Source organism: Halichoerus grypus, chromosome 7, assembly GCF_964656455.1.
Source record: "Halichoerus grypus chromosome 7, mHalGry1.hap1.1, whole genome shotgun sequence".
In the NCBI taxonomy this organism is placed as follows: domain Eukaryota; kingdom Metazoa; phylum Chordata; class Mammalia; order Carnivora; family Phocidae; genus Halichoerus; species Halichoerus grypus.
Window position 1 is genome coordinate 85,505,715 of NC_135718.1, and position 23,784 is coordinate 85,529,498.

Here is a 23,784-nt window from a genome sequence, read left to right on the forward strand (position 1 = left end):
TCAACACAAAGGGCCCGTGTCCTGAAAATGTCAGGCAGAGTGGAGTGAGGTCTCCTCGCACTCCTCAGCCGTGGCAGGCTACAGAATTCGGGGCCATCGTGCTTCCCAGAAATTTACTTTTCTTCCCGAGTCAAAACAGTTTCCTTCGGGATAAGGTATTTGTGGTGTGAAAACACAGATGGGTGTTCACTTGTGATCGCCTGTGCTGGGGACTGGTTTAAAACCCGGATTCCAATATAACTGCCTTTGTTCAAAGTCCAGCTCTGCCCCCTTCTCCACACCTCTTCCCGTGTGAGGAAGCCAAGCGCCGGAAACCGCATTAGGATCTCATCCATCAGGACGCACTGGCCAGGATGTGAGCCACGGCTCCCGGGAGAAGGATGAGCTGTCACTTCCACAGAAGTCCAGGCGCAATTTAGAGTCAGGCACCATCTTTTTGCAAGAACAAAACCAGCAACAAGAAAAATTCCTCTTCCTGCACACAAAGAGGAAATGACTATGAACACAGGCTTTACGGTGACAAGCTCTACAGAAACGATGAATGATTCGAGACCCCGAGATACACGTGGAACGGTGGGACGGGTTGATGGCCTGTGCCCCAAATGGGGACAGACAGGGCCTTCTGGCAACCATCTGTGAAGAAGAGCGGGGGGTGGGGAGTGGCCCCCAACCCCCCCCCAATACCCGGATGCTCCCAGTGCCGCTGCCGCCTGCTTGGAGAGATTTGTCGCCTTCTGTGCTGCACCCGACGACAAGAAGTTTTACTACCATGAAATAAAGTCACCAAACTTCACAGACAGGAAAGAAAGAAATTCTGCCTGGAGCAGGGAACGGGGGGGTATTCTGGAGTTTAGGGACAAACAGTGAGATTTTCCCATTTGTCCCAGGACCTAATTTCCGAGCACGACGCGGTCGCTCCCCCGGCATGAGCTGGTGGCTCAAACCCTGGGTGCAGCTTTGCGGTCGTGAGCCCTACACTCCTTTCAGTGACTGGACATCCCAAGAACGCACCAGGAAAACCTCGGCTCCCACGTCTGGGAGCTTTTCCAAAATAAGAGGCAGCTGCAAGACAGAGCAAGAATTGTCTTGGTGACAGCCATGAGCCCACCCTGGCCCAAGTCCCCTGGAAGGTGTGGGATCCAGACCCATTCAGAAGCGTGAGCCCCAGGAGACGCCTGCGTGTAGGACTCCTGCTGTGGACTCGGGGCCTCACTGCAGAAGGCTGGCAGCTGGTCCCTCCTGGCACCACCGGCACGGGGCCTTGTGAGACCCACCGGGCACGGGGCCTCGTGAGACCCACCGGGCACGGGGCCTCGTCAGACCCACCAGGCACGGGGCCTCGTCAGACCCACCGGGCACGGGGCCTCATCAGACCCACAGCGCCAGCAAGGAGGGTTTCCAAAATCTGATTTACTCACTGACCAGGGATTCACCCTCAGCCCCGAGCCCTGCATGCAAGACCTTCCCCATGAAGACATGAGTGAGGCGCCTGGCTTCAGACCCCCCGGGCTGGGCTGCCTGCGGGTGGGAGCCGAGGGAGGGAGAGCTGCGGCCAGGTGGGACCCCACCTCTGGGGTTGTTCGAGTCCTCCTTGGTGTCCCCTCGCTCCATGACCAGGTGGGAGACGCCACTCCAGGATTCGGCCGGCTTTGCTGGCCTTTGCTGGTGCCTCTGACTTCATGTAAATCTCTTCCCTCGAACGAGGCAGGAAACTGGTTCTGAGTCCAGGAAGGCTGCGGGGCCGATGGCCGTGTTTCCACCGAGGCCGGAAGGCAGGCAAGGTGCCGCGAGGGGGCCACTAGCCGCTCAGGCTGTGAGGTGTGCGGGAGCTCGGGGTGGCCAGGCCAGGGGCCACGCGGCTCCAGGGAAAGGAGCCTGTGAAGGAGCCGCAGGGCAGCCCGGGGACCCGGTCATCCTGGAGGAATCGGGACGAGGCCGTCTGGTTCCTGAGCACAGAAGGATCGGTGTTTCTGGATTCGAGGTCGAAGGGGAAACCGATGATGAGCTTTCTTGATGCCACAGCACAGTCGGCTCTTGAGCCGCGAGACACGCGCGGCCGGGAAGAGAAGGGGCTGTGGCGGTCAAAGTACTTCCTGTAAGAAGAAGGGGAACGGAAGCACACTGACCCCGGGGAACGGGCACCCCACACGAGCCGCTAGGCTCCTGCAGTCGCTCGGCGGTGATGCAGGAGTCGAACGTGGACACAGATGACGGTGGCCGACCGCTGCTTGCGAACAGTGAGTTAGCGAGACAGCTTGAGTTCTGCATTTCCTCCTAATAAAAAGGCCGTGCCGGGCTCGCACCACAGCCGGCACTGGAGTTTCCGATGCCAGCAGACGGAGGACAGAGCGAGGCGCTGAGGTAAGCGCCACGGGGGCAGCGCACATCCTCAGTCCCCACGCCGCTTCCGATGGGCTCCGCGAGCCAACGTCAGCTGCCTCTTCCCAGGCCAGGGCGCACGCAGGTCTTCACAGAGCGCCGACGAGTCTCTCGTGTTTGAGACCTAACAATGCTATAAGACTTTGATCTAGGCTGGGCTCCTCCTGGGGCTCTAAATTACCCATCTGCTCCCACTCTGGCAGGCTGGCGGCCGAGGAGACGGGGACCATGACGGCAGGTGATTTCACTCTGGTCTCAAGGTCCTCAGGAGGCAGAATGAGAGGAACGACGTGCACGCTTTACGGCCGCAAGCTCTTCCTTCAAATACATCTCAAGTGGAAATGCAGTGTGCGGACGAGGAGCACAGAGCATTGGGGTGGGGGCGCGGAACACAGCCCGCTCCGGCCGCTGCTTCCTGAGGAGCTCCCGGGCCTCGGGGAGGGAGGTCGCAGCCCGAGCCTGCGTTACCTGGCCCCGCGGAAACCTTTTACACGCAGGAGGGAAGCCGAGAGAAGGGTGCAGGCCGGAGAGCGGACAGAGCAGACACCCTCCTTCCGTCTTCCCTTGAGCAGAAGCCCCATTGCTACGCTGGGGAGAGAAGAGGAGAAAAGGGACTCATCGCTCTTTTCTTTTTCATTTCACACCGAATGCAGGGGTGGCAGCATCAGGGGTGAGTCTGCAGGGAGCTGGAGAGCCCAGGGGAGGCTCACAGGGCAGCAGCTAGCCAGCTGGTGCGTTCTGAGCGGTGGGAGGCCCGGGCAGCTCGCTGCTGGTACCCCAGCTGAGGGGAGCTTCAGTGCGTCCAGGCCGGCGCCACAGCCCTCCCGGGAAGGAGGGAGGAAAGGAGGAAGAACGCTCCAGCACCATCACCTGCCGAGCAGCCTGGGCCAAATCACAGTGTGTACCATCCCTCATCCCAAACACCCTCGTGATGGAGATCCAGGGTGCGGGGAAGAGCAGCGGAACAGGGAAGCCGGCACAGAGCCGCTGGGGAGTGAGTCCGGGCCCCCTGCAGCGGGCTCCCAGGCCTGTTCCTCTCAGCCAAGAGCCAGTAATAACCCCGGAGCCGTTGCGAGGCGGAATAAAGACGCGGAGTGAGGTGCCTGGGGCCAAGATGGCCTGCAGCAGACACGGCTCCCTTCTGGTGAGGCAGGCCCAGGGGAACTCTGGAGCGGCCACCGGGGGTACGCTCCTCATGCCCCGTCCCTTTGCAGCCTCCCTGGAGCAGTGCGTTCTAGGTAGGAGCAGAGTCCCACAATGTGGCGCCAGGAAGGAGCCTGGGGACCCACCTCCCCAGCCCCTTCCCTTTGCATCTGAGGAAAGGGGCTCGCGGAGCAAGGATTAGAACCCAGAGCCTGACTTCCAGCAGGTACGCTGGTCCTAGAAGTGCCTGGAGGAGCCGAGGGCTCAGGGGGTGCGTAGGCAGGCCCACCTGTGAGCGGGCGACCTTGGGAAAGGGCGGACGCCGGCGGAGCCTGTTTCCGCTCCGTCAGCGGCTCCACGCTTCTCGGGAGGCTCCTCAGGATGAGTGATCGAGTATTAACGGCACCCCGTGGCGCGTGGCACCGCACAGGCCTCCTGGGCTGCCGGCGGAGCCAATCAAAGGACCTTTGGCTGCATGAGCTCCCGCTGGTTCCGGGGCGAGGAACGCAGGTGCCCCCGGCCCCACGCTGCTCGCAGGAAGCTGAGTTCTGGAGGCTGTCCTCCTGGTGCAGGGGAGGAAGGACAGGACACAGCCACGGGGGCCCCACGCGAGGGGTGGCGCCCAAGCCAGGGTGTGGGTGGCACGGGGACTCGCGCACCCCGGCCAGGCCTGGGACACAGCCACTCGGCTCTGTCCCTGCCTTCATTTCCACAGAGGCGGCACCGGGGCGTGTGGGGTCGGGGAGAACGGCACACCGGTGATGTCTAAGGCCTCCCAAGCTCTGAATTCCATGACTGATGGTCCAGACTCAGCACCAGTCAATCCCGCGGTGACTCCATCCCGCCATTTCTGTTGAGCTACTTAAAACCCAATGCAGGAGAGTTTCCAGTTAAGAAGCGTTACGATTCTGCACTTTCTGGGGGCCTCAGGCAGGAGGGCGGGAGAGAGCCGACGCTCCCGGGCTCGCTGGTCTGGTGGGGGTGGCAGGAGGGGCACCAGCCCCACGTGGAGAGGCTCCCGGCTGGTTTGCGGTGACATGGCGACACGTGACCGCATCCCAGACTACTACTTCACGTGCTCTGAGTTTTCCTCACGTAAGATGGGAATGACGCAGACACAGGGGGGCTGGAACGGCCTGAGTGTATCCCAAACCCACGAGGGGCCCTTGGGCGGCCCTGAGCAGGGCAGGTCACACGTGAGGACCCCAACTTCCTGCTGCGGGTCTCCTGCTTCCTTCACGGGTTCGCCCTGTGACTGCGAGGTGCTTCCTGCCGTGGAAAGGGCGCCGGGTGCTCTGGGACCCAACAGGTGCAGACAACCCATCCATGTCCACACTGGCTTTCAGTGTCGATCCTAAATCGGAACATTTCCAGGGATTTCACATTTGACCAAACAGGGTTTTTCAAGTTCTTTCTTGTTTTCTCGCTTTCTCTCAGAAGGCCGCGGAGCTGCGCGGACCCCTGGGCACTGGCAGGTTCTCAGGAAATTGAAAGCCACGTTCCCTGTAATGGGGTCTGAAACTGGCGGGTTAAAGCGGGAAACCACCGTGGGCATCCTCAGCTGTGGGACCGGTCGGATTGAAAAATTCAGATGTTTGGCTTCAAACGAGGTCAGGCTTGCTTGTTCCTGGGAGAAAGCCTGTGGAAAAGGTGGGGGAGCTCTTGCCCAAGTCACGTAAATGGGGTGATTTCGTCCGTATTTGGGAGAAGCAAACACAACAGCCCCCAGGCCTCCCACCTTCCCAGGCACCTGTGTTTCCGCCTCCTTCTTCCTTCCCTGGAGTCTATTTGACACACAAGGTTACATCAGTTGTGCAACGTAGGGATTGGACGTCTATACACACCGCCAAACAGCCGCCACAGTGAGCCTATCACCAGAGTTCATGCAGGACCACTGGCTAAATGCCCCTGCTGCATCGGTTTTCCAGCTGGGAGTCTGTGTCTTCATGCCCTCCCCAGGTCCCCATCCCATGCCCTGCAACCTCCAGTATGCTCTCTGAACTAGGAGTATGGGCTGTGTTTGTTTTCTTAGATTCCACATTTAAGTGAAATCATGTGGTATTTGTCTTTGCTGACATTTCACTTAGCATACCCTCTGGTCCATCCAAGTCATTGCAGGTGGCAAGACCTCACTGCTAATTTGATGGCTCAGTAATACAACACTGTGTATGTACACACCCATCTTCTTCATCCATTCATCACTCGATGGACACCTGGGCTGCTTCCGCATCTTGGCTCTACAAACATGGGGTGCCTATTTCCCTTCAAATCAGTGTTTTCATTTGCTTTGGGTAAACACCCAGCAGTGCGATTGCTGGATTGTAGGGAAGCTCTATTTTTAACATCTTGAGGAGATTCCATACAGTTTCCAGAGTGGCTGCACCAGCTTGCATTCCCACCAACAGTCCCCCTTTCTCTGCATCCTTGCCAACACCTGTTTTTCTTGTGTTGTTGATTTGAGCCATTCTGACAGGTGTGAGGTGGGATCTCACTGTGGTTTTGGTTTTATTTCCCTGATGGTGAGTGATGCTGAGCATCTTCTCACGTGTCTGTTCTCCATCTGTTGCTGATACTCTGTTGAGGATATCTACATCTATGTTCATCAGGGATACTGGCCTGTAACTTTCTCTTCTTGTGGCATCCTCGTCTGGTTTTGGGATCAGGGTAATGCTGGCCTCACAAAATGAGTTTGGAAGCATTTCCTCCTCTATCAATTTTTTGGAAGACTCTGAGAAGAATAGGTTTTACTGAATGTTTGGTAGAATTCCCCTGGGAAGCTGTCCTGTCCTGGACTTTGGTTTGCTGAGAGGTTTTTGATTTCTGACTCAATCTCCTTCCTAGTCATCAGCCTATTCAGATATTCTATTTCTTCATGATTCAGTCTGGGAAGATTCTAAGTTTCCAGGAATTTATTCATTTCTCCTAGGTTGTCTAATTTGCTTATGTCTAATTGTTCATAGTGTCTCTTACGATCCTTTGTATTTCTGTAGTATCAGTTATAACTTTTCTTTCATATCTGATTTTATTTATTTGAGCCCTTTCTCTTTTTCCTCTTGGGGAGTCAAGCTAAATGTTTGTCAGTTTTGTTTATTTTATCACAGAACCCCCTCTTGGTTTCATTGATCTTTCTGTTGTCCTTTTAGCCTATCATTTATTTCCTCTGATTTTTTTTTTAAGATTTATTTATTTGAGAGAGAGAGTGAGTGCACGAGAGAGCACAAGCGGGGGGGCGGCAGAGGGAGAAGCAGATTCCCCACTGAGCAGGGAGCCCGATGTGGGGCTGGATCCCAGGACCCCAGGATCATGACCTGAGCCGAAGGCAGACACTTAACGACTGAGCCACCCAGGCACCCCATCCTCTCTGATCTCTGTTATTTCCTTCCTTCTACTAACACTGGACATTTATTCTTCTTTCTCTAGTTCTTTATGCTGTTAGGCTAAACTGTTTGAGACTTCCCTTGCTTCTTTAGGTAGGCCTGTATTGTCATGAACTTCCCGCTTAGAACCACTCTTGCCCCATCCTGTGGATTTCACTGTGGCTCATTTCTGTTTTCTTTTGTCTCTCCATATGTTTTTATTTCTCCTGTGGCCCAGTGTTTGTTCAGTAATATGTTGTTTACTCCACATATCTGTACTTTTTCCAGATTTCTTCTTGTCATTGATTTCTAGTCTCCTACCATTCTGGTCAGAAAAGATGCTTGATATGGTTTCAGTTTTCTTGTGTTCACTGAGACTGGCTCTGTGGCCCAACATGTGATCTGTCCCTGGCAGTGCGCCATGTGTACTTGAGAAGAATGTGCATCCTGCTACTTTTGGACGGAATATTGTACATAGCTGTGAAGTCCATCTGGTATAATGGGTTGTTTGAGGCCAATGTTTCCTTATTGACTTTCTGTCCTTTACTTATTATCTACCCACTGATGTAGGTAGAGTCCCCTGTTATTATTGTATCCATCGAGTCAACTTCTCCCCTTGGGTCTGTTAATATTTGCTTTACATATTTAGGTGCTCCTGTGTTAGGTACAAATATACTTATAAATGTTGTATCTTCTTACTGGACTGGCACCTTTATCACTGTGTAGTACGGGAATAAGGGACCCTTCACTGTCCTTTGTTAGAGTCTTTGTCTCAAAGTCTCTGACAGAAGTGTCAAGAAGCTTTCTTGCTCACCTCCATGTGCACAGAATGTCTTCTGCCCCTTCCTTCTCAGTCTGTGTCCTGACTTCTGAAGTGAGTCTTCTGTGGGCAGCATAGACACGAGTCTCCTTCTTTAATCCATTCAGCCACGCCATGGCTTTTGGTTGGAGAATTTATTCCATTTACATTTAAAGTAATTACCAATAGGTGTGTACTTACTGCCATTTTGTTGTTTTCTGGCTGTTGTTGTAGTTTCTCTCTGTTCCTTTCTTCTCTTTCTCTCTTCCCTTGTGGTTTGAGAACTTTCTCTAGTGTTATGTTTAGATCCCATTCTCATTTTCTTTTGTGTATTTACTATACGTTTTTGCTTTGTGGTTACCATGAGGTTCACATACATCGTCCTGTATTTATAACAGTCTATTTTAAGTTCATAGCAACTTAAATTTGAACACATTCCAGAACACTACCTTTTCATGTTCTTTGTCACCTTTTACATCTTTTTATTTTATGCATTCCTTAACTAATTAATATAGTTAGTTAATTTTGCTACTTTTGTCTTTTAACTTTCAAAGTAGCTTTACAAGTGACTAAGCCACTACCCATTTACTCTATATTTACCCTTTTTGAGTGAGATTTTTACTTTCATATTTTTTTTGTTATTAATTAGTGCCAGTTCTTTTCAGCTTAACCGTGTCCTGTTACATTTCTTGAAAGGCCAATTTAGTAATGATGAATTCCTTTAGCTTTTGGTTGTCTAGAAAACTGTTTATCTCTCCTTTGATTCTGAATGATAACCTTACAAGGTAGAGTATTCTTGGTTGGAAGTTTTCTCCCTTCAGCACTTTGAATATGTTCTGCTGCTCCCTTCTGCCTTGCAAAGTTTCTGCTGAGAAATCTGCTGATAGCCTTATGGGTTTACCTTGCTGTTTCTCTCTTGCTGCTTTTAAGATTCTCTAACTTTTGACATTTTAATTATAATGTGTCTTGGTGTGGATCTCTTTCGATTCATCTAATTTGGCACTCCCTAGGTTTCCTGGACTGTGGATGTCTGTTTCCTTCCCAGATTAAGGAAATTTTTGGCCATTAGTTCTGCAAATAGTTTTTCTGCCCCCCCTTCTCCTTCTGGGGCCCCTATAATGTGAATGTTATTCCACCTGATGTCCCAGAGTTCCCGTATGTTATCTTCATTTGTAAAAACTCCTTTTTCTTTCTGCTGCGCTGTCTGGGTGAGTTTCATTGCTTCCAGCCCACTGATCTGTTCTGTTTCATCCAGTTGTTGAGCCCCTCTAGTGTATTTCTCAGTTCAGTTCTTGTATTCTTGAGCTCTGTGACTTCTGTTTGGTACTTTCTTATTTTCTTTGTCTTTGTTAAAGTTCTCACTGTGTTCATCCACTCTTCTCCTGAGTTCAGTGAGTATCCTTATGACCATTACTTTGAATTCTTTGTCAGACAAATTACTTATCCCTGTATCACTAAGGTCTTTTTCTGAGGTCTTGTCTTGCTTTTTCATCTGAAACACATTTCTCTGTGTCCTCATTTTGCTTCACTCTCTGTATTTGTTTCTATGTGTTAGGCTGAACAGCTACCTCTCTCACTCTTGAAGGAGTGATGTTTGGAGGTGATGAAACTTCTCATTCATCCTGCCCTAGCTCTTGGCTGTCTCTCGAACCTCTGTGATTGTTTAAACTGCCTGATCTATTCTTGATATGTCCCCCTGTTGAAGGTGTGCCAAGACCCGTCAGTAGAAATCTCACTTAGTACCTTGCTTTACGCTGACTGGAAGCCAGACCCTCAGGCAGCAGCTTTTAATGTCTGCAAATATATACATTCCTATGGGGCCACAATCGTAATCCTTGCTGGTGTGTAGACCAGGAGATGTGGGGGTGTCCCCTGGATGACACAGCAAAACTTGGTCCTTTCCAGATTTGATTCCATCTTTTTCCATAGATATCTACTGAAAGAAGGACTTCTGCTTAAAGGATCTAGCCCTCTAACTTAACAGTGGGCAAACCAAAGAATCTTTATGTGGCGGGGGGGCGGGGTCACAATCAAGATTCCAAGTTCCAAGTTTGAACTTCAACCATCTGTCTTCCCAGTGCTAGCTACCTGCCTGAAAGATGTAGTCATGTGACCTCTGCTGTTAACCTGCTCCCAGGAATGCCTGTCAGCAGATCCCCACCACCCTGAGCTACTTCCAGGCCATTCAAAAACCTGAATGTCAGAAGAATATTCTGGATACTTAAGGCTTTTGGATGGTTTTTCCCCATGTAGAGAAAGAGCCTTTTCTGCAGTCACTATATGCAGCATCCCTTATAGCCCCAAAACATGGTACCTAGAGGATTCTGGGCAGTTAGCACCTCCTCCTAGACAGCCCCAGGGTGCATGCAGTCTCCCCTGTAAGTACTGTTGCACAGGTGGTTCACTGACTTATTTGTATGCCCCTCGACATCCTTTCACGTTCCTACCCTTCAAACCACTGGGCTGGCACCCTCACACACACTGAGACACATTGCCTAGGCTGATGAGCCCTACAGAGCTTCAAAATGCACAGCCCTCCATGTGAGTGAGATACTCAGGCTCCTCTTCTCCCAAAGCTCAAGTGGAGACAGAAAACTTGTTTCTGTTTGGTCTCTGGGAGAAAGAAAAAAAACCCTGCAAATCCCTGGGTAGAAATTTTCATTTTACAATTGTGGTATCACCTACGGGAACTGTCCTTCCAGCCCTCCCAAATGCATAAACACTTACGTACCCCTTGGTAAAGGCAGCTGCATGCCGATGCAGGTGCTGTCTGTCATGATGCCGGACTCTGGATAACGGGACTTGTCGTCTGGTTCTTCCCATTAGAGTATAAACCCTTCGGAGTAACAAATTACTTCTGGTACTTTCTTTGTCGTTCCCCAGCGCCTAATCTGGTGCTGCTCTGTGCATAGCAGGTGTTCAATAAACACCACCGACAACTGAGTCCTAGCACTTGTAAATAAGAAAATGCCCACATTCACTGTTAAAGGTCTGGGGTTTGTTTTTCTAAAAATGTCTTGGGGTTCTGTGTGTATGTGTGTGTGTGTGTGTGTAGCAGACAGGGATGAATGCCTCGGGATGAAGGCAGAATGGACAATGCGCGGGGATGAAAATCAGAGGCCCACAGTGAGCCAGGCTGGCACACAGGGGCCTGTGGAGCCCCTTCCAGGTGTATTTATACACACGCATCCATTTTTAAAGGATGGAGCAACGATCTGATGCAAGACTTGGTGATTTCTGGCGCTTTATCCCCTCCCCCAACTCAGCTGCAGGGAACACAGGCTCCAGGAGCCTCTGCTCTTAGAAGTGCACAGACGTCGGAACACACAACCTGGACCTCTGGGGAAGGTGACAGAGCTTTTCCTTCCAAAGTATGAACTCCTTCACAAAGTGAGGCGTCCACTCTGGGCTTGCTGACCCATGAGGGGGGCAGCCGCCACCCGACGCTGGTGCCAGAGAGGCCTAACCTCAGAAGACACCCCGCGGCCCACTGAGGACAGGAGGCGCCACGGCCCCAGAGACGGAGGGTCTGGACACATCGTGTCACCCTCGAGATGTCCGTCCTGGCCTGAGAGGAGACACAACCCCAGCCAGGCTCTGCACTGTAATGGGGAGACGGGGTGCCGGGGGGCAGCAGTGAGCGGCCTCCGCCTGCCGCATGTCCCCTGCAGCTGGGAGCTGTACAGCGACAACAACCGGTCTAGAAAGATGAACCCCTTCCTACGGTTAATTCTTCCAAAACTGTTTGACTCTCTAAGAAATGGCTATAAAAACATCACGTTGCTTCCCTGCTGGACTGCAAAGTGATCAGAACAAGGTAGTTAGGTGATGTACCTTGATGATTAAGCACACAAGCTCTGACGTGACAAAGACCCGCGTCTGAGTCCCAGCGCGCCCACTCTCTGGCTGTGGGAATTGCTGAGTTTCTGGAACTTTACAAGCCTCGGTTTGCCCATCCGTGAAGTGGGTCAAAAACAGCACCTGCCTCACAGTGACTTACCTCATCAAACATTTGGACACACGGTAAGCGCTCAGAATTAACGGCAGTTACTAGTGTTGTTCAGTGCTTCCTCCTGTTATGTGGGATTCATCTTCCACACAAACACTAGAACATGCAGGACAGTCGTGAGTGTGCACAGAAGTGTGGGTACTGGGTTCACACGGCCACGCCCAGATTCTCACTTAATGTGACTCTGCAGAATTCTGGGAGCAATATTAATGGTGGCCCTTGATGGACCGACCACCCAGCATGTACCATGCGCTTCACTAAATGTGTTACATTTGTTGTCACGCTGGATCCTCACGGTGTCAGGAGGCACGCATGACCATCTGCCCCATTCGACAGGCGAGGGAACGGGGCTGACAGAAGCTAAGTGACACACCCCACGGCAAAGCCGTCATGTGGGGACCCACAGTGTGACCCCGGCCAGTCTGGCATCGGTCCACACTCTTGCTCAATGTGGCACACTGCCTCCTGAGCCTCTTGGTGACCCCATCTCCTGGCTGTTGGCGGGTGTGGAGAAGGCTGGGGGTGGGGGGCCACAGCCGATGCACTGGTGGGTCCCAGTGAGCCCGGGAGGGAATGCATGAAGTGCTTCCACAGCACAGCTGACCAGACCCGGGTGCTCGGGTGTCAGATCACCCCCACATTTAAAAGCCCCTGAGAGCATCATGCTTTCCAGCACTGTGCAATGATTTTCATTGGGACATCGAGAAAAATCAGATTGTGTGCTAAGATGGGAAACTGAGGGGGGAAACGGGTGACAGATGCAAGGGGCAGAGTCCCTGGGGACGGATCACCAACGATGGATTCCCCGTGACAGCATTTCACAGATATGACCCCGCTTTTCAAAGACCGTATACGATTCAAGTCAGGCTGAAGAAACACCAACTCCCGGCACCTCTGGATAGCCTTCTGTGAACCCTCACCTGTTACTCTGACCCATCGTTCAACTTAGCCCAGTTTCTATCAGGTATTGAGACAAAAAAATCCCTCGGTCCACGCTGTGCCTCTCGGGTCAAAATCTGGCTTTGGCGTCTTTAGCCAGTTAGCAGTTCAAGGTCCCACGAGTGATCCCATCAGATACTTGACAGGGAGAATGGAGATGTGAAGATTATTCAAACACACGCGCGCACACACACATGCACGCGCACACATGCACTCACACACACACAGACACACGCTCACACGCGCACACAGGCACACACACACACCAAAACCTGAGGGAAAAGGCCGTCGTGGCCTTCGTGGCAGCGGTCACCCTTGGCCACGGCCCTCGCTGGTGGAGGACGGGGTCACATCACAGCTCCCCCGTTCCAACCTTAGCTCGCTGCCCCTGACGCTCGGGCCTGTTTTATTTTGCTCACATCGTATTCTCCAGGCTCCACAAAAACAGCTCTCAAAGTTTCAAAATGAAGCTTATCAGAGGGTGACCACGTGAAAAACATTTAAACCAAACTTGACAAGATCTTAAAACAGGCATTTCAGACCAACAGAATCGTAACCATGACACCTTCCACCCAATCTAGCTCTGGCTTTCTGAGCAGGCAGACAGCCCCTTTCCTCATGGCCCAGGCTCACCTCCGCCTGCCTGCGCGTCTGGACACAGGGGACGCCCCATCCCTGCGGGTGAGGGTCCCCAGACTTAACAGGTGAAAGTACTGGACGCTCAGTTACGTTTGAATCGCAGATTTACCATGAATTAAGTGCCATGCAATATTTAGAGCACATTCATATTAAGAAATTATTTGTTGTTTATCTGAAATTTGGCTTTCACGGGGCATCCCATGTCTTACCTGCCACGTGCACTGGAGGCTCAGCCCCGGGGACCTGGGATGGGTGGGGGCTGGGCTCACTAGGGCACTCCTGTCCTGGCCCAGGGCCCCCCGCCCACTCTCCCACTGGCGCTGCTCTAGGAGGCTCCCCGGCCCCCTCTGGCTGTCAGCACCCCACGCACCCCGTGGTCTGGCATCTTCCCTGCTGCATGCAAACCCTTGAAAGAACGCCATGCGATCGTGTCTTGTTTCCGGGAAAGGCTGCTCACAGGCTCCGGGGGCTCCTGACTGGAGCCTGCTTTCATTTTCCTCTTCACCCTCACAGACCCCTCCTGCCCACCGTGCTCAGAAGCCAACACACACATTGGTGTGTGTTCTTCTGTCATAATTTCAAGACCTGCATGAAAGTGAGGGCTGAACCAGCATGCCCACCTTTGCAGTGGGAGACCCCCCAGTCCTGGGCCTGCGCCTGTCCCTGGATGCCCTGTCCCCTCACTACTGGGAGCGCTGTTCAGGGCAATGACACACATTCAAGGAGAACGGCGAGGAAGGAGCCCTCGGCTTCAGGCTTCCAAGTGTGTGCCGGCAGCCAAATGGCTATAGCTAAGCCATAAAACGCATGGAACAGGGAGAAGTGTGGACAGAATAAAGCAAGGGGGAGATGAATGACGCCATGATGCAATCTGTTTTCATTTCGTGCAGAGAAAATTAATTTTTGAGGACATTGCACTTAACCTGGCAATATTTTGCGGTTTAACCTCAAATGCTTGAAGCTCCTCTCTCTTATCCCCTTTAAGCGTAGGGCAGGGGAAGCCCGTTTTACGACTGGCTGTAAGTCCTGCCTCTCGGGGGATGACCAGCCTTGCTGCCCCTGTTCGGGGCCGTGTGCACTCAGGGAATAAGAGCTATGCTGACCATAATTCTCAGTTCATCACCTCCCACTAAGACATCCACTGTAACAGTGATTCAACCTCCCAAAGAGCAAACGTGTTACCTTCCAGAGCAAGGCACCGGGGTGGGCTGGTCGACCAGATGAGGCTGTGTAAGCACTCGAGGTGCTCGGCCCCCTCTAGCTTGTATCCAGGGAAGCAGTGGTAGGAGATGACCGTCCCCACGGGGAAGGAGGTCTGCAACTCGGAGATGTTCGCATAGCCGTTGGAAGAGGTGAGAGGTCTCAGGCAGCCTGTGACGGGGGAAAGAGGAGGGACGGTCACACTCGGTCCCCACTGTGCACTGATGAGACCTGCGAATCCCTGGCCCCCTGCGGGTCCGCCCGCTGCAAACGTGACATGGCCTCCGAGGCTTGCGCCTCGGCCAGACGCCCGTACCCACTTTCCTGTTCTATTCATGACGCGGACATTTGGTGTCACGCTTACAAACCACACGGAGAGGCCCGGGAGCAGGGAGGAAGTGAGGGAGGGCACAGCTGAAATCGGGGAGCCCCGAGTGCACCTCACAATCACCCAAGGAACTTTGAACAAACGCCATCCTGGCTGCAAGCCCTGGGTCTGTGCACAGGCTGGGCACCCTGTCTTTATTAAAATCCCAGGTGATCCTAACGTGCTGTTGGGGTGAGAACCACTGAGCTGCTGTGCAGGAATCATATACCCCAACTGTTTCGATGGTGGGGAGCCTGGGGGGGTCTCGAGAAGGTGGTGGCGGAAACCCCCTTCCGCTGCGTGGACTGTGGGGCAGGTGCCTGCCGACCCCACACAATTCAACGTCAAGATCGATTTGTGTTTTATGTGCAGTTTATGTGGCTCTCAACCTTGAGGACGACCCAGGGAAAGGGCGTCTCAGAACACACCCCACTGGGCCCTCCCGTGGGGCTCCCCAGACAGGTCTGCACGGAGCCCGAGGACGCCCACGGCAGGCGTGGGGCCAGGCGCCAAGAGCCCCCACAGCACACCCAGAATTCTCCATGCCGTCTGCGTCCCCACACTCCTGCTTCTGCAAAACGGAAGAAGCTGTCTTTCCGTCTCGAAGCCCATGCAGCCCGTGGAACCTCCCTGGCGGCGCAGAATCCCATTTTGTGAAGCCCCCATGGCGATCCTGGGATTTCCTATTGGCTTCAGCAGTCTCACTGGATGGAATAATGACCCTGCAGAGCTGGGGCTCTGCCCGGGGAGAACTAATTGTGTGTGAAGTAAATAGTGTATAATGGAAATCCCAACTTTCCCTTCCAGTCGCCAAGTACAAATCACATGACACCCACGGCAACAGATGCCTGAGCTCTGCTCCCGAGCTGACTCGCTTCAATGTTAGAAGCATTGAAGGGCTTCGTGCTCCGTGGACTGCTCTGGTCAGCGACACGGTACGCAGTGTCTGCGTTTTGGGATGAGACCAGGGTGAGGCCAGGGAGGCCCTGGCATGCAGAATTTAGGGAGACGGTCCCTCTGGGGCTGACCACGTCCCGGTGCCACAGAGATCCTCGACCCACCACCCACCACCACCCAGACCACATCGAGACATGTGGCCACATCCTTTCTCCACGGCCTGAAAGGAGTTTATGTCTGAGCTGAGCACGGACAGTGTTCGCAGCGAAAGTGAAATGCTGGGGAGCAGGGGAGATTGGGAATCAGGAATAAACAGAATCTAGGACTGAGAAAAACAAGACAAGCATATTAACATGAACAAGTGAACGTATCAAGCCCCTCAGCGCCATTCAAACGAGTTGGCACAAGGGACGGTGCCCATGCCTCCTCCCAGGAAGGAGTGTCGCTCCCGGCCACCCACACGGACGAGCTGGTGTCCCCTAAATTAAAACGAACGGGCCCACAGTGAACAACAGGCATCCGGACGCTGCTCTCCAAAACACAAAGTTCCCACGGAAAATGTGGCCTAGGAACAGCCCCCCGCCCGCTCGCCTGCCCCAAAAGGAGTCAGATGGGGTTCTAACTCCAGTAGTACATCAGGGCAAGAAAGACACGCTCCTCGGTTGGAGACCGCCATCCTAAACACAGCAGCAGAAATCGGGCTTTGACTCGATAGTTTGATGCAATTTCTATTTGCACTTCTAGGCAACAGCGAGCCGGCTCCTCAGGCTCTCGCCCCTCCATCTGCAGGTGTGAATAAAAGCCACAGGACGAGACGTCAGTCTGAGGGCCAATTATGCCCCCCTGGGGCTCCAAGGTGTCTGGTGTCTAAGGCCACCAGATCCCTCACGCCCCTGCTGTGCCAGGCGGGCGGGCCGCTTGGCAGCCAGGCCTCCACCTGCCTCTGTGTGGAGAGGCCTGATGAGAGGACAGAGGGTCCCAAGGAGGCCCGAGGGGCCAGGTGAACAAGGAGAAGGCCGCACGTGAGCCCCTGATGAGGACACCGCCATCAGACATTTCTTAAGAAATAATTGGGACCAAAAGAGCTCGTAAAGAGGCGCACAGTATTTACAAGACCTACAAGGAAGAAACCTCTAGAAAGGGTGGGAGAGCGGGGTAAGCGGGAATCATGAGGCAGAGGTGGCTGGTGTCGGGGGGAACGTCCTTGGCCCCAGGACAGGAGCAAACCAGTGGTCCGTAAGGTTCACTGAACATTCAGCCCGACCTCAGGTTGCGTGCCGACTCTGCAGAGCATCCCTGGAAGTGCCCCTGAATCACGTGTGTCCCTGGAAATGGCATGTGTGGCAAGCCACACGGCACGGGGGTTTGGGCAGAGAAGTGCATGGGGGAGGGGCCGGTCTGGGCGCCCTCAGTCCTCCCGATCCCCGAGCCTTTGTTCTTGCAAGGGGCCATGACTCTTCAGCCCTCACAGAAGGAAATCATTTATTTCCAACCGCAGGGCACACAGAGCAATATCAGAGCCCGCCAGCCGTGACTTCGAGCCCAGTGTTAACATTTGTCTCGACTGGAACATGCCTGTGCTCTGGTGCGAACAGACCTCCTCCCCTGAAGCATGAATTATGCCTTGGCTTCCGAGTCACAGGTCAAAAAATAAAATCGGAACTAATGTGCACACTAGGACTTATTTTCACAAACAGGGCCCTCCACGTTGGCCCAGGCAAATCTTAAAAATGCAAGAGGATTCATATTTACTGTGTGATTTGGATAAAATCTGAATTTGATTATTTTTCTGCTCCTCGTGCATTATAAAAAGGGATGACATTATTAAGAAAAAATAGCCTCTGTAAGATTGGCCTTAAATATATCCTCACTACCACTAAAATAAGCATAAATGCTCTGCTATTTTCATTAAATATACAACAGTTCATCATCGTGCTCACAGCCCGGTTACAAACGCCTGTTTCTTAAACGACTTTTGGTTTCTCAGCGTGGAGGAGAATCCAGCATTGCTCAAGAATAAGGGATTCCGGTCTTCGCTCTCACAGCGGGCACGTGGGGCTGGCGGGGACGGCAGGGAGGGTGTGGGGGCTCTGAGACCAGAGCCGGCGGGCCCTGCTTCCCTCCACGTCCCGCTGGACAGACACGCGCGTGCTCACGGCCGCGCCCCCACCTTGACAGAGCGGCAGGTTGTCCCACGTCCCGTCACCACCGCACAGCGACACCATGTTGTACAGGTCCGGGTAGCGGATCTTGAATCCTTCGTGACAGGTGACGATCAGCTTGTCTCCGTGCCTGTACGTCTTGTTATGAATCTCAGCGTCGTCAATTTGAGGGATATGGCAATCTGCAATTGTGTAAAAAGGACACGTTATTTTTTTAATTTAAGCTGGTTGTGCTTCACAGCGTGACAAGAAAGCTCTTATTTTCAGACCTGGCCTCAGGCTACCCTGTGGTAAACGGTCCTCACTCACTGCTAGGCTCGGATCCCGAGGGCCAGCGGCAGAACCCGCTTCACGGGGACAGAGGAGGAGGTACCGGATCCAGCCACGAAAGGAACTTTACCTCCTGCCTGCGACCCTTCACACCATGCTGTTGAGCCTCAGGCGATTTTGGAAATAAGTGAAGAAGGACAAGAGTTGGGGGCTCACAATGTCCCCACCCGCCCGGCCCACCACATCTACCTTGGGGCATGAGATAGAAAGGCCTTGCTGAACAGCGGGGGCCGCATCTGCTAGCACTTCCCTCCGCCCTGATCCGCTCTGCACAGGTAATAATACAGCAGCACGTGCGGGCGCCCACACCACACGGGCCCCCAGCGAGCAGTGTCGGGGCAGGATGCAGACTTGGGAGGGGAGGCGGCCAGCCCGGCGTCGGGGGCAGAGGAACAAGGAGTCCACACAGCAGGTGATTAAGAGAGAAAACCAAGTGGATAAATTATAGTCCTCCTCCTCTAACGCAGTCTCCTCCCAGTTTACCACGCATCCCCCCACCCTGTGCCACCAGCCTGGGCCCTGCTCCCTCCTCCCACCTCTCACGGTACACCTCGGTCCCAAGTCTCTGACTTTATGTGGAAGCGGAAGCTACTTATTTCCACTGCTGGAGTCTGGTGGGCCCTGCCTCACAGATGGGTTGTGCTCCAAGCTTCTCAATTTTTAAAAATAAGGCAAGATCCAAGAACAGCGTTTTGACAATCACAGAAACTTTCTCCAGAAATTTCTCAATGCTCTAAAAGACTGTGGGTTTCTCAGCCACCCCGAAAGCCTTCTGAATCCACCATATGGTTGAAATGGTCTCAATTGGAGCCTTGACCTTGGGGTTCCCCTAAACTTGAACTGTCGGCTCTGAAGCCTGAGCCTGGGAGTCCTGAAGCCTCAGAGGGAAGACACAGGGCCAGCCCGTGGCCGGGAACACAGGCGGCTTTAAAAAGCACGCCGGGGGCTTCGATATGGGGTTGGGGAATTTGACAACAGACTCTAGAAAACAGAATGTCAGCTATGGGGCAGCCCAGCGCCGAAGGAAGAGCACAGGGATGCGGCCATCTACTGCCTCCCAGGGTCTTTCAAAGTCAAGGCTTGGGTGCAGCATCTGCCTGCGTCTCCACGTCAGCTCAAGAGGGACAGCACCGCCCGCGTTCTCCCACGTGCCCTCCACACTCCCGGACTCCGCACACGGCCAGCAAAGAAGAAATGCTGAGGAAGTGGGGCCCCAAAGCCCCGGGACTCCCCCAGTCCGTTCCTCTGCCTGTGGATTTCAGCAGGAAGTGTCCTTGCTGGAAAACTCTTCTGGTTCTGGTTTGACACTCGTTTTTGAACTTCAGGCTGTGGAAAGGGGTTTCCAACTGCTCATGTTTAACCAATAATTTTTCTACCAGGATAGACAAATTCCCCCCAAATCGATGCCAGAATGATCCTGACCGGGGTCACAAGGTGAGCGACAACTCTGCTCGGCATTGCTACCTTCTTAATGGGAAACGTGAATTACCTTTTTCAGTATTGCTATGCAGGAGTTATTCGCAGCGAAGACTACGCCACCATTCCCTGACTGACTTCAGACTTGTCCAGGAACTGACCCAGGTCCTCAGGAGGCAGCCAGCATCAGGGAGTAAAGTCAGTGGACAGGAGTGACGCCAGGGCCCGCGGGTTGCGGTCAGTCACACGGAGCACCCTGAACTCCTGACCAGGTGCCTGTGTCCACAGGCAGGAGCTGGGGGCCACCGCAGGGCACGTGGCGCAAGGTCCCAGGGCACTACGGCCTCCCAAGCTCTGCTCACGGCAGAGTCACCACGGGGACCGGCCCCTACGGGACAGGGACACACGCCGAGCGGGGAGCGGGAGCCACCCCCCAGAGCCGGGCTAAGATTCTACCCATGGCGTCTGGCACCTGACCCCCCACCGAAGGAGGGCGGATCGGAAGACAGCCTGGCCCAGCCAGCCGTCCGTAGCCGGATGTGACTACACAGCTCATGTCTATGCAGACAGAGAAGCCAGGATCTTTAGTGCCCGAAAATGAATACATAATCTTCATCAGTTCTGAAGTTTCAAACAGAAATAACACAAATTTTCTATAACACAAGTGCATCCCATTGGCAGAAAGAATGTTTAAAAACCGCTGCAAAAACACCGTTACCAAGGACGATGAATAAAGGTCTGTTGGTATCTGACTGTGCTGGGAGTGGGGCCAGCGATCAAACCCTACGTAGGCGGGTGCAAACGGGCGCTTTGGGGATGTAACTGAGGGATCGCAAAGCCTCCCCTTCTAGAAATCCTCTCTCCCCAACCCACCCCATCGCTGCGTCCAACTCCTGCTTGTGTAACAGAGGATTTAATATAAATAAATGAAAGAGGGGATATTAAGGCAGTATTACACATTTATACCTAAGGACAAATTAATTGATCACATTAGTTAGCACAGAGCAGGATCCTAAGGAGTAGAAAAGGCAAAGTTTTAAGAATACAAACACACGTGTGATTTACTGTCCTTTTTAAATGTCAGTTATATGTGAACATGAATCTGATTCCTTCGAGTGCCAACTTCTGACACCCATTCTCCCTAAAAAGTGCTTCCAGGAACGTGCGTACATAGTACACACTGGACATGCAGCATTCATATCCATGTGGGAAAGGTGCTGGAAGGCTGCTGGATTTTGGTTACACCAGCATTTATAATGCTCGGTATTCATTCATCCATCAGTTTCATTCATGCCTCCATCCGTCCGCCCATCCATCCGTCAGTTCGTCCATCCACCCATCCATCGGTGAATCGCTGAGCACCCAGCCTACCTGCAATGCGTCCCAGGTGCTGGGCACAGTCAGGAATCGTGCTCTTGCCGCACCCGTGTGGAGAAGGACTGCGAACAAGTTAGCAGATACGTGAGCTAGAGACTAACACGCCGTGATCACCGCTCTGATGAACAGGTGCCAAGGTCACAGAGACCGACCAGAGGCCCCTGGAATCGGGTGGACAGGACAGGCACCCTGAGGAAAGGACACTGAAGAAGCAGAGCCGCAGAGCAAGGAGGCCTCATCGTGCGATCTGGGAGAAGGAGGCTTTGGGCAGAGGGACAGCAGGTGCAAAGGCCAGGAAAACGCAAGTGTCCGTAAAAACACGCAGATGGGCCCATGAGTCTGAGATCCAGTGAGCATGGGCAGACAAAGGCCTTGTAGACTGGGGCATACCACATTAGGTAGTTATGGACAGGGCTGGAAAGAGGTCGTGCTTTCGAGAAGCCTTCTGGTTTCCGGGGTGATAAAACAACAGAAGGCCTTCATCTCTGGGCAATATTCATGAAGCCTACTTGTTCTCTGTATCCTGAGATGTTCCTGAGCTTGTCTGGGTTTTAAACACGGAGTGTCTTGGGCCAAAAGTCTTATCAGAGGAGTCGATCTCTGAAGCCAAATAAACTTTTAATTACTGAAACCTGATGGGAACAACAGCTTTTGCATGGGCTGCATGTGAGCAGAAAATATTCATTGACTTTCAAAAACCTTTTTAAGAATTTTTTTATTTTCAAGGGAAAGCTTGTTCAATGTAACCTGCCAGATTGCAAAGTTAAAGAGGAAAAACCACACATCTATCGCAGTAAATACAGAGAAGCGTTCTGTATCCATGAAACACAGACTCCTAACTAAAACACGGAGAAACCCCCTTCCCTAACACACGACGTCTATGCGAATCCCACAGCGCGCGTTCTTGTGAATCGTGACACTGACTGTTAACTGAGGTATAACTGACAAGCCACATCCTATTGCTGTCGGGTGTAACCACGGTGATCCGTATTTCAAACCTTTGGACATGGCCGCTGGGGAGTCCCCGTCCGTCCCCTCCCACGGTGGTCACAGTACCGCAGATGGTACCCACCCCCGGCACGTTCCCTCCTGTGCCTCACCTCACAGCTGCAACCCTCTGGGCGCCCCAACCCGCCCCTCCCACGGGGGCGATCTCCGCATTCACGGGTCTGTTTCTCTTTTGTTCGTTTCTTTCCTCGTTGATATTCCGCCTGTCACGCGTATTCGTCTTTCTCTGTCTTACTTCACCTTAATTCTTTGTACTAACTTTGACTTTTTAAAAAAACACCTTGAAAATGAAAGCAGAGACAGGGCGTGCTCTCAGCCCAGGGCAGCGACCGCCCGCGCTCAGGGACTACCGAATTCAGTGCTTCGAGGACGTCCGTAGAGACGAGCTACGCGAAGTCCGAGAACAGTCACCGTCAGGGTGAGAAGCTCTGTCCTCACCCTCAGATGGGGCGGTGTGCAGAGATTGAGCCGTTGCCGTGAAGGCCGAGCCTCGTCTGCACCAGCTCCATGGCTGCGGAGACGGTCGGCCCCCTGCCACCGCCCAGTGAACCTCCGAGCACTGCTCTCAACTCAGACGCACCCACACAGCGTAACCACAAAGAGCAGATGCAGCTATGCTTGCCAGACGTAAGTGAAACCTCACCGCGGCGAGAAACCATGGCGTCACCGCGGCAAACACACGTCCACCTGCCGGCCTGTCACGGCCCCGCTCTGTCCCCCTAAACGGATCCCGCCTAAGACAGACGCGACGGTAACTGAGCCGATCTTCTGAGCACCATGCGTCTCTGCATCAGCACGCGCAATTTGGACCTTTACCGCGCTTTCTCGAGCGCCGAGGCCATGAGTACGCGGCTGGTGGGTGGCGCGGCAGCGAGCAGCCCGCATGTGCCCTGAGCTGCTCTCCTGCCTTGACAGAAACGGAACGACCTGGGTTGTAATCACGGTAGAGGAGAGACACAGTGACCTGTGATGCCAAGCCCCCTTCGCCCCCGGCCCCAGCCTCAGTGCTCTCCCACCAGCATGCAGCATCGCCCCAGACGGCGTGGCCGGCGTCCTGGCCCCGGGCTCCTGCAGCTCGTCCCCGCGCCCTGCGAGCGGCTGCCACAGGCAGGGGCGGGCACTTTACCTTCTTGTGCACAGAAGGGCTTATCGCTGGGGATCCAGCCGAGGGTTCCATTAAGATGTCTCACACACAGTCTCTTTGTAGGGCCCTTGAGCGTGAACCCATCTTGGCAGTGAAACTGGGTGACAGAGCTTTCAAGGAAAACCCCTCCGCCGGGCGTCCTGAAGCCGTCCTCGGGGACGCCTGGGTCAGCGCACACCTGAAGGTCATCCAACCCTACATTGACAGAGAGAAGAGAAGCTGCCTCTGAATAGGTCCTTCCGATGCCGGGGGCCTTCCTGCATCGTGACAGACCCCGTCACACACCATGAGCACCCAGCCACTCCAGCCAGACCAGAACATACGCATTCTGGTGCGCACCATACCCGGCTTCTTGCTTGGAACAGCGCCCGTTAGCGTCTCCGTCTGACGGCCAAGTCAGCCCTTCACGGAGGCTCTGGGACAGGGAGGGGAGGAAGGAAGCCACACAGGGAACCAAACAGGGCGAGATGCTGCAGGGGGTGAGGCGGGAGGGTCAGGGAGGAGGAGGCGGATTCTGAGCTGCCCTGTAGGACAGACGGACCACATCCCACGGACAGAACCGAAGCTGCGGGTGATGCAGGGCTGGCATTCCACAGGACAGGCCTAAGCAGCGAACACC

The 23,784-nt window shown here is 53.6% G+C and overlaps 1 protein-coding gene across 2 annotated transcripts in view; it reads right to left on the bottom strand.

The window, feature by feature from the left end:
* The window catches only part of SUSD4 (sushi domain containing 4), an 85,212-nt gene that overhangs the window by 15,656 nt on the left and 45,772 nt on the right, over positions 1 to 23,784 (bottom strand). Inside the window, exons 3-5 of one of the 2 annotated variants that reach the window (XM_078077820.1) lie at positions 23,148 to 23,360; positions 17,899 to 18,072; positions 14,447 to 14,635 (exon numbers count right to left, since the gene is read on the bottom strand). In XM_078077820.1, the coding sequence (XP_077933946.1) occupies positions 14,447 to 14,635; positions 17,899 to 18,072; positions 23,148 to 23,360 (576 nt within the window). The remainder of the gene's footprint in view (positions 1 to 14,446; positions 14,636 to 17,898; positions 18,073 to 23,147; positions 23,361 to 23,784) is intronic. The other variant, XM_078077821.1, reaches the window with a different exon arrangement.